At 60.2% G+C, this 9,783-nt stretch overlaps 1 protein-coding gene across 3 annotated transcripts; it reads right to left on the reverse strand.

The window, feature by feature from the left end:
• Window positions 1-72: 72 nt before the first annotated feature.
• On the reverse strand, window positions 73-8,750 carry LHX5 (LIM homeobox 5). Of its 3 annotated transcripts, none has more exons than XM_077787303.2 (6): window positions 7,454-8,750; window positions 5,227-5,450; window positions 4,537-4,722; window positions 3,778-4,055; window positions 2,515-2,680; window positions 73-1,544 (listed from the first exon to the last, which is right to left on the reverse strand). In XM_077787303.2, exons 1-6 carry the CDS (start codon window positions 7,624-7,626, stop codon window positions 1,177-1,179), a joined length of 1,395 nt encoding a protein of 464 aa, XP_077643429.1. In that variant the 5' UTR covers window positions 7,627-8,750; the 3' UTR covers window positions 73-1,176. The 3 variants fall into 3 exon arrangements, with proteins under 3 accessions (XP_077643429.1, XP_085449206.1, XP_077643430.1); XM_085593080.1 differs by having other exon boundaries at window positions 4,537-4,590; window positions 7,454-8,748; XM_077787304.2 differs by lacking the exon at window positions 4,537-4,722 and having other exon boundaries at window positions 7,454-8,746.
• Between the last annotated feature and the right edge of the window lie 1,033 nt (window positions 8,751-9,783).

The raw sequence follows: 9,783 nt of genomic DNA on the forward strand, positions 1-9,783 counted from the left end.
CAGCATCTCTCACGGGCTTGTGTTAAAACAAACTAAAATAAAATAAAATGAAAGGGACCAGGTGACCGAACAGTAGGTAACTAAAAGGTTTTTTATTCACATTGAACAACAAGAGCCATTCACACTAACAGCCTCCGCAAGAGGCAGCGGGGACAGGAAACCCACGACGCTTTCAGAAAACAACTTTTTTCTTTCCTTTTCCATTCTCCTTCCTTTTGTTCCCCCCCCTCTCTCTATGCTCTCACCCCCCCCCCCCCGCCACCCCGGTGCCATCCCCTCCCTGCCTTCAAAATAGAAAAACTCGGAGCCTCCGATGACTAAAGTACAATAAATAATCAGTAAACACAAAAACATACTTTATTTGTTTCTCCTTTATACAAAATAAAGAAACTAGAAGCAAAAACTATAATACATCCTTAAATTGGCGGAGCCTCTGGGAATCGTCGGGGCGGGACTCGGCGTCGAGGCTCGGGTGAAATTTCTGCGGCTGTGGTTGGGTCGGTTTAGTTCTGGGGTTTATTGTTTGTTTGGGGGTTTTATTTCGTTGCTGTTGGTTTTGTTGTGGTTTTTTATTCCTGCTCCTGCCTGTTCCACCACGTGGGAGCCCAACCTCAGCCAGTCACTGGGGCAGCCCCGCACAGCCCCCTCCTCCCCACCGCCACAAACCGAGCCCACCTTCTCCTCGGGGGTGAAACGGGAACAATAAAAATGAGGGCAGGGAGGGGCCGCGGGGGGGGGGGGGGTTATTCCTGCTATTCCCCATTCCCCCCCTTCCTGTGGTGGGGGTAATTAAAAAGGACGCTAATTAGCAGGGGAGCCCTGCCGCAGCCCCTCCCCCGGTGCCGCCGGGGCGGTGGGAGCCGTGTCCAGGCGAGTTCAGCTTTGGTCCGAGAGGCGCTGGTCCCGCCGCCGGCGGGCTCTGCAGGGCTGGGCACCTTTCCTTGCCCCCCAAAAGAGTCGGGGGGACGGTGCCGGGATGTGGGAGGTAGCGGGGTGGCCCCAAGCTCCCGGGGGGTGCGGGGATGGGGAGGACGGGCGGATGCCGGGATGCGTTTTGGCATCTGCGGGAGGGCTTTACCGGCCCCTGCTGCGGGGCGAGGAGGGGGACACGCGTGGGCTGGGGGGACCAGGGGGGGTTTCCCCCTGCGCACACGCACACGCGTGCCCGGGCCGGGCCTACCACACCGCCGCCTCGCTGAGCTCCGGGTTGGGGTGCGACAGAGCCCCGCTGTAGCCGCTATTGCTGGACATGGAGAAGGGCGGGCTGGGCCCCCCGCTGAACACCTCCCCCGGGATGGGGTGCAGCGAGCCCGTCATCCCCGGCTCGGGGCTGGGGGTGTCGGGGTGCGAGATCATATCCGTGTACCTTTGGTTTTCTGAGGAGTGGTGTCCGCTTAGGGGGGGCTCCAAGGGTCCCAGGGGTGTGGAGCCGGGTCCTGAGTTCTGAAGGTAGCTGGAGTCGGCCGGGGACTGGGCTTGGGAGGGCGGCCCGTGGGGGAAAAAGTCATAGTTGCCTCCCGGCCCGTAGTAGTCACCTTGGTAATCTGCGGGGAGGGAGGGGAAAAAAGATGGATATGGTCTCCTGGAGGTAAAAACCACCCGAAATCCCGCTGCGCCCCAAGCCCTCGTTGTCCCCTCTAAATCCGCCCTGTGCCGTCCCCTCCAAAACGTTCTGCTAGCTCCCAAAGGACGGCTGGGATTTAAATCCCACCTGAGAGGAGCGAGCCCGTCCTAAGAGCTGCACTGCCCATCATCCTCTCTTTGCCCAGCCTGGAGCGAGGGAGGGCAGGGGATCCGGGCTGGGAGAGGTGAGGGGCCGGGAAATGGGCTCAGTTTAGTGCTTAATTAATAGAGGGGGAAAAAATTAACATGCACATATTTATGTGTACGTATATAAAAAAGGAATGGGGGAAATATAGATATAAAAAAGGATGGGCAAAAATAAATATAAAACGGGAAAAATTTATATAATGGAAAAATGTATATGCACATTGGAGAAATTATATATAATAGGACAAAATGTATTAAAAATATATATATAATGTGGAATTCATATGTTTGTTTAAGCAGCTTGGAAGTGATCTAGAAACTAACTGCAGGGCAACAAGGGGTGCCGGGGAAGCTCCCGGTCAGATGGAAGGCTTTGAAAATGCAGCTTTTGGGGGGGCTCTGCGGGGAGCTGGGGGAGAGGGGAGGCGCGGGGCCGCCCCGCTGCGCCCATCCCGTCCCGCCGGGGCGGCCGGCCCGCACTGACCTTCCATATGCTGCGGGCCCGGGCGGTAATTGGAACAAATGCGGCCTGAAAGGGGGACAAAAGCCCCGCAGCTGGGGCTTTGTTCGCGGGAGAGGGGCCCCGCAATGCCGGGGGGTGCGTGGGGCCGGCCGTGCGTGTGCGCGGCTGCGGGCACGCGTGTGCGCACGGGCGGGGGAAAGGGGAAACCCGCGGGGAGCGGGGTGGGAGGAACAAAGGGCAGGAGTGGGGACAGGGCAGGGACCCCGCGGGCCGTCCCTCACCTCCGTAGTACGTGTAGGGCGTGGAGCCGAGCATCTCGGACTCGTCGAGGCGGCCGCCGAGGGGCCGCATCCTGCGCGGGCTGCGGAAGAACGCGTGCCGGCGGGCGCCCAGCGCGCTCAGCTGCTTCATCCGCCGCTCCTTCGACCGCCGGTTCTGGAACCACACCTGTGGCCGGGCTGCTGTCAGTGCCCACCGCGGATGGGCGAGCACGGACCCCTCTGGCTCAGCGGCATCCCGTCCCCAAAGTCTGCGCGGGGAAATCTTGCACCCACACACGGCTTTTCCAATATCCGTTTTTTTTTTTTTTTTTTTTTTTTTACCAACATCGAGCCCCCCCTTCCTGCTGCAGCTGCCTCAAAAAGTAAATGGGGACACCGCACCCCACAAATAACCAGGCTATTTAAAACCCTGTCCCTCCTTCCCCCAGCTGCACATCCTCAGCCTCTCTGTCCCTGCAGCTGGAAAACGCAGGAGGGGGAAATTTGGATATGGACATGGATTTGATATGAATATGAATAGGGGAAAGAAGGAAGGAAACGTGGAAGAAAAAAAGGGGATAGGACTCTGGATCACGGCAGAAAACGGGGAGCAGGGGGATGAGCACCTGCGGCAGCCGGCAAGGATTCAGAACAGCCGGCGGTGAGGATGGGAATAAAAGGAAAAGGGGGGATGTGGCCGCCTCTCCACGGGCATTGCTTCTTCCGAACCGCACGCCTCAGCAGCCTGGTGGGGCGTCTGGATGATTGTCTCACTCCCCCAGGGATGGGGCAGCTCAGGGGTACGAGCACAGCGCTCTCCCGCGGGACTCGTGCTCCCCTCTGCCAGGAGCCGCGAATCGCAGCTCCGCTACCGGCAAAGCCGGAGAGTCCTCCCCTATTAATGCCTCTATTAAAGCCCATTAATCCCTACATTTCCGCAGGGATTTTCTTCACGGGGCAGTGCGGTGAGGAGGTGCCGGCTGCCTGCGGAGCGCGATGGATGCTGCTCGCAAGCGCAAGGCTGGAGCATCCATCTCCCGGCACGCCGGGGGTCCTGCTCGGCCCCGCGCAAAACCTCGTCTTTTGGGAATGGTTTTCATCCCTTCCCATGGCTGGGGCATCCCCGCTCAGCCACGGGAGAGTGGGGTGGCTGCAGGGCTGGGCCTGAGGTGACGCTGGCAGGGGATAAATGGGGTTTGAACGTTCCCACTCCCACTGCCCTGAAGTGTCCGGGCTCCCAGCGGGAGCCGCTGTCCTCCCCCGCGGTGGGCTGGGCTGTCCTACCTGGATGACTCTCATGTTGAGGCCGGTCTCCTGGGCCAGCTGCTCCCGGATGTGGCGAGTGGGTTTGGGGGTGGCGGCGAAGGCAGCTTTGAGGGTCTCCAGCTGCTTGGCTTTAATGGTGGTGCGGGGCCCCCTCCGCTTGGTGCCCGAGTTCTGCTCCTCGTTCTCGTTGTTGGTGGTCTCCTTGTCCGAGGAGGTCGAGTTGTCCGTTTCCTTGGTGTCGTCCTGCATGGGGTCCTGGAGATCCGGGGACAAACTCCTGTCTGTACATGAGGACACTGTAAAGGAGACCCAGAGAGGAAAGGGGGGGGTGGATGACTTAGGGGAGAGATTGACCCCCCCCTCTCCTCTGTCCTCCCCGGCCCGCCTGCCTTCCAGGAGAGGGGCTGGCGGGTGCTGGAGAGCCGCAAGGGGTGCAGAGGCCTCTGCCCCCCTGGTTCCCCTAAAGCATCGCCCCCCAACACCACGCGGAGCTCCGGGCGGGCGCCGCCCGCTCCAGCCCTGTGCACCGTGTCGTGCCGGCGGGGGGAGCAGGGCAGGGGGTGACCCCCGGGCCCACCGCTGCCCCCCACGCTCCCCCTCTCCTCCCCGTGCCGGGAAGCGGGATGCGCCGCTGGGAAAAACGCAGACCGCTCCCTGCGGAGGTTTTGGGAGTCCCCCCGGTCGCTGCCTGGAGCCTGGCTCACCCCCCGCCCCCAGGCACCGTGCTCCCCCCGGGGACCCTGCAGGCGGCACCCCCCCAGGCCAAGCTCTACTCGCCTCGCTCACAGCAGCGGCCCCACTGACTGGCGTGGCAGGATCCGGCCCCGGGTGCTGGACGGAGAGAGAGCCCACGGAAGGGGGTGAGCAGGGGCGCCCGGCATGGCTGGGACAGCAGGAGGGGGCCTGGCCCTGCTCTCCTGACGCAGAGACAGCTTCCAAGGAAGTCAAATGGGAGCTTTGCCTCTGGGTGAAAGGAGGCGAAGGATCAGGCCCACGGCGCGGGGGGACCGGGCACACTCGCAGGGGGGGCTCTGGGGAGTGAGGGGCTCCCTGGGCGGATGGGGGCTCCCCCCGACCCGCGGGAGCCGAGGCTGGAGCGGGGAGCTCATCCCACGCGTGTCCGCGTCCCACGTGGGGGTGTCACGGAGGCTGCCACCCGGTTCCAAGCCTTTCACCCCACATCACTCCCTCCCCCGGCGGATCAACCGGCTGCGGGGTGCAGCCCCTCACCCCACAGATCCAAACCTCCTGCCCGGCCGGAGCTGCCTCCGCCGGCAGGTACCGGCGGCTCGGGGCTTGTGCCGGCGCTCTCGGCGCTGCCCCTCGGGCCGGTGCCGGTGGCAGGGATTACCGGGGGCTCGGGCTGGCCGCGGGGTGCAGCCCCTCACCCCACAAATCCACACCTCCTGCCCGGCGGGAGGAACCGACGGCGGGAACGGAGCGGTGGGCGGGCTGAGCCGCTCGTACCTGAGTTGAGGCTGCCTTCCTTCAAACTGGGAGAGTTCAAATAATCCTCTTTGCAAACAAATTTGTTTTCGTCGATGATATAGAGTTCCTCGCCCGTGGACAGCTGCTTGTTGCAGACCATGCAGGTGAAACAGTTCAGGTGAAAGACTTTATTCCGGGCTTTCCGGACGAGGTCGCTGGGAGAGATCCCTTGGGAGCAGCCGGCGCATTTGGTACCAAACCTCCTGGGAAGGGGGAGAGAAGCAAGAGCTGGAGAGGGCAGAGACGGGCTGCGGCGGGGCTGGGTGTGCGCTGCTCCCGACCCCGCTCCTCCAACCCCACCTGGTCCTCCAGCCCGTCCCGATGGAAGATTGGGGGAGCAGGCGAACCGCACCTTTGGGGCGAGGATGAGGAGAGCCTTCATCCCTTCATCCCCGCGCAGCCCTGGCGCTGGGCTGCGGGCACAGCGCGAGTTTGGGGTGTCCCCACCCGCGGGGGACACGCACGAGAATCCTCGCCCGGATTTGGCTCCAGAAGGGACGCGCGGGAGGGGAGAGCGGCCGGGGGTCCCCTCCGCGCTCCGCGGGGCAGGATTTCGTTTCAGCCGGTGCCTCCCGGGAGGGGAACGCGGGGCTCCGGCCTGAAAATCCCGTGGGGAAAACGGGGCTGATCGCGGCCAGAGACGGAAAAAAGGAGCGGCGGGTGCGGGGATCGGAACAACGGGCGGGAGCTGCGCTCCCCAAAGCGTCCCGTAGTCCCAAGCCCCGCATCCGGTCCCCAGCCCGTCCCGCTCTCCCGAGGAATTTTTTCAGGTCGGGAAGAGTGCTTAGTAAATCTCTCTTCTTTCCCAGAGTGGAGGTTTAGGTGTGTTTTGGGGGTTTTTGTTCCCCAGGAGATTAAAAAAAATTTTTTTCAGTGGATATGAATTGGCTGGGAACCATCTCCCAAGGGAAGGGAAAGAAAAAAAAGGGACAAAACCAACAACCAAACCCTGCCACAAAACAACCCCCAAATGCCCACAAAAAAAAAAAAAAAAAAAAAAAAAGCAACAACAGGAACAAAACATAAAACCCATAGCAAAATAAAACAACAACAAAAAAATTCCAACAAAGCCCCCCCAACCAACCGAACAAACAAAAAAGAAAATTACACAAGAAAAAAAAAAACAACTAAACGAGCAAAAAATAAAACTAACCCCCCAAACAAACAAAAAAACCCCCACAGAAACAAAAAATCTGCCCGCAAAACAGGGAGCAGGGGCTGTCCCCGAGGTCCCCGGGGGGCGCCCACGCAGGGTCCCCCCATTTTCCCCTCGGGCCGCGGCACCACTCGTGCCCGTGTCGCTGCCGGCCGTGACGTTGATGGAGTGCGGGCATTAGGAGCCATAAGTCACGGCCCCCTGGGCCACGCCGCCCCTCATTTCCTCCCGCACCTTATCGCGGTCATTAGGGGCGTTTAAGGTGCGGGGTCCCCGGGGGGCGGGTTTGGGCACGGTCCCCACCGGGGCCTGCGGTGGCGGAGGGGAGCGCGGGGAGCCAGGCCGGGCCGGGCGGGCACACCGCGGCTGCCCCGGTGCCACCGAGGCCTGGCACGACCGGGCGGGCGGGGGCAGCGGCCCGGGGCTGGGGGGATGTGGGGACATGGGGACATGGGGAGATGGGGACGTGGGGACGTGGGGACGTGGGGACGTGGGGACATGGGGACATGGGGAGATGGGGAGATGGGGAGATGGGGACATGGGGAGATGGGGACATGGGGACATGGGGAGATGGGGAGATGGGGAGATGGGGAGATGGGGACATGGGGACATGGGGACGTGGGGACATGGGGACGTGGGGACGTGGGGACATGGAGAGATGGGGAGATGGGGAGATGAGGACATGGGGAGATGGGGAGATGGGGAGACGGGGACATGGGGACATGGGGACATAGGGACATAGGGAGATGATGGGGACATGGGGAGATGGGGACATGGGGAGATGGGGACATGGGGAGATAGATGATGGGGACATGGGGACATGGGGACATGGGGCACAGCCTCGCCGCCCCCACCGCCCACCCCGCCGCGTCCCCTCGGGGCTTCCCCGGGCCGGGGGCTGCTCCCGACGGAGCCGCGGGGCAGGGGCGGGAGAGACCGGAGGGGACCCCCCTGAGCTCCCCAAAACCCCGGGGACACCCCAGGGAGGCAGGGGAGTGCTGAGGAGCTCCGCACCTTCCGCTCCCCGTTGAGGTGGGAGTGAGGACTCACCTGAAAAAGTCATTTTTGCAGTAGAGTTTCCCTTCCCTGGAGAAGCATTTCTCGGTCAGGTTGCACTTGCACTCGCAGCACTGGACGCATTTGATGTGCCATGCCCTGTCCAAGACGTTCAGTAGGAACCGGTCCAAAATCGGCCTCTCGCAGCCCGCACAATGCACCATCATAACCTCCGCCGGGGGATGGAGACGCTCAAACGGAGAAGCCAGCCCCGCGCCGGCACACGGCGGCGGCAAAAATAGGAAAGAAACCAAAAACCAAACAAAAAAAAAAACCCCAAACAAACAAACAAACAAAAAGCAGGGGGAAATAATGCAAAAATAAAATACAATAGGAAAAAAAAAAGGCAGGAAAAAATAAAAATCAAATGAAATTAAATGAAAATAAATCCAATAAATTAAAAGGGAACAAAATAAATGGGAATAAAAAATAAAATAAAAATAAAACCCCCGAAAGAAAACAAAATCGAACGAAATCAACTAAAAATTAACAAAATACAGAAGAAGGAATAACAAAAAATTCAGGACACGGCAGCGGGGCGGCTGTCAAGTTCTTCCCCCTCTTCTCTCCGGAGCCTCGACGACGGCAGGGAAAAAACGATGCCCCCCCCAAGAATAATCCAAACCACCCCCGAGAAATAATAACCACAATAATACTAAACACCCCCCCGGCTGGCTCTCCGGTGCTGGCGGAGCGGCCCGGGAGCCGGCGGAGCGGCGGCCGCGCTGCTGGCGGGCTCTGCGGCAGCGGGCGCGGCGGGAGGGGTGCATGAACCCCCCCCTGCAGCCGGCGGCCCCGGTGCCTCGCTGTGCTCCGCCGCCGCCGCGCCGCCACTCTCATGCTGTCCCCATCGCCAGCTTTGTCCCCCGCCTTAGTAATTCGCGCATCCTTATTCAGATTTGGTGACGCCGGGCGCCGCGTCAGCCGCGCCGCGGCCAATGGCAGGGCGGTCACCGTGGCAACCTCTTAATTTATAGCATATCTAAATTGGCTCCAGCCTTGTGCTTGGCACAGAGGGAAAAAAACAACGCGCCTCTATTGTTGAGGGTGCCTTGTACCTGGGCCGCGAAGTGAGTACGCACCTGGCTGGGGGGCCGGGGGGGCGAGGCCGAAAAAGCGCTGGCCCGCCGGTTTTTCTTTTCGTTTTCATTTTAATTTGCATTCGTTTCTTTTCAAGGGATGCTCGGGGAGGAGTTGGGGGGTCCCGAGTTGCTCAAGGCGAGAGCCTCACCTGGTTTCGGGCGGTTTACGTTTGTTTTGGGCAAGGAGAAGAGAGGCTTTTGTCCGCAAGAGCAACAAGTGGGAAAAAGAAGAGGGGGGGATTTATTTGGGAGGGGGGAGGGGTTGGTGGGGATGGGGAGGAGGCCGGGGGCTCCTTCCCGCAGCGGAGCGGGATGAAAAGTTCCCCCGGAGGTATGCGGCCCCCCCGAACACCCGGGCTTTGTCCCCCGGGCCCGCCGCCCCCTCGGCCCTTCCCCGCCGGGGAGCGGGGCCGGGGGTCCCGGGGGGCGGCGGCCGCTCCCCCCTTCCCACACTGAGATTTCTCTTTAATTCCAGGTGCGGCGGAGCTGAGACCCCGCGGGAGGGACCCCGGCTCCGGGCTGGGGTCGGGGGTTTGGGGAGGAAGATCCAGCCTGGGGCCGGCAGGGCTGCCTCCGTTCCCCGGGGGTTTCGGGAGGGGACAAGGCAGCCCTGGGGTCCGGCCGAGCGCGGAGGAGGAGGAAGGCGGCGGGGCAGGTGAAGGCCGAACCTTTCTTCACATTCCCCGCCGTTTCCTCTAGCCAAAATCCTTGTATTTTTATATTAAAAATTATACTTTAAAAAAAAAATTATTTTCCCTAGCTCCGGCCCGAAATTACCCGTGGTTGTGGAGCCTCCTGGTGCTGGGAAATGCTCCTGGTAGTGGCAAAAAAAACCCCCAAAACCCCCAAGCGACAACAACAAAAAAACCCAGAAAAGCCCCACATCAAAATTCCAACAAATCCTTCACGGCACGAGGGCATCGGCGGGATGTGGAGCAGGTTTTGTGTGTAGGGATGTGTGCGGAGAGAGGGAGAATCGAAATAAGAAAATACACAGAGAGAAGAGATTCGGGGAGGAAAAATAAAGCAGAAGGAAAAGGGAAATAAAAGAAAAAGCACATGAGGAAAAGGAGAAAATGTATACAGGAAAAAAAAAAAGAGAGAGAAAGGGAAAGGAAGAGAGAGAGAGAATGAGGAAAAATAAATTAATGAAAACGAAAAAGGAAGGAACTAAGAAGAGACAGAGGAAAACCACAGAAAAATGAAGGGACAAAAAAGGAGAAAGGCAAAGAAGCAAATAAA

This window comes from Lonchura striata, chromosome 15, assembly GCF_050655825.1.
Source record: "Lonchura striata isolate lonStrDom1 chromosome 15, ASM5065582v1, whole genome shotgun sequence".
Taxonomy (NCBI): Eukaryota; Metazoa; Chordata; class Aves; order Passeriformes; family Estrildidae; genus Lonchura; species Lonchura striata.

Coding starts and splice junctions, on each gene's coding strand:
- LHX5 (XM_077787303.2), bottom strand. CDS start 7,626: ATGATGGTGCATTGTGCGGGCTGCGAGAGGCCGATTTTGGACCGGTTC. Junction 2,681..3,777: donor TCAACATGAGAGTCATCCAG/GTAGGACAGCCC, acceptor GCCCGGCCACAG/GTGTGGTTCCAGAACCGGCG. Junction 1,545..2,514: donor GCCCTACACGTACTACGGAG/GTGAGGGACGGC, acceptor CCCTCCCCGCAG/ATTACCAAGGTGACTACTAC.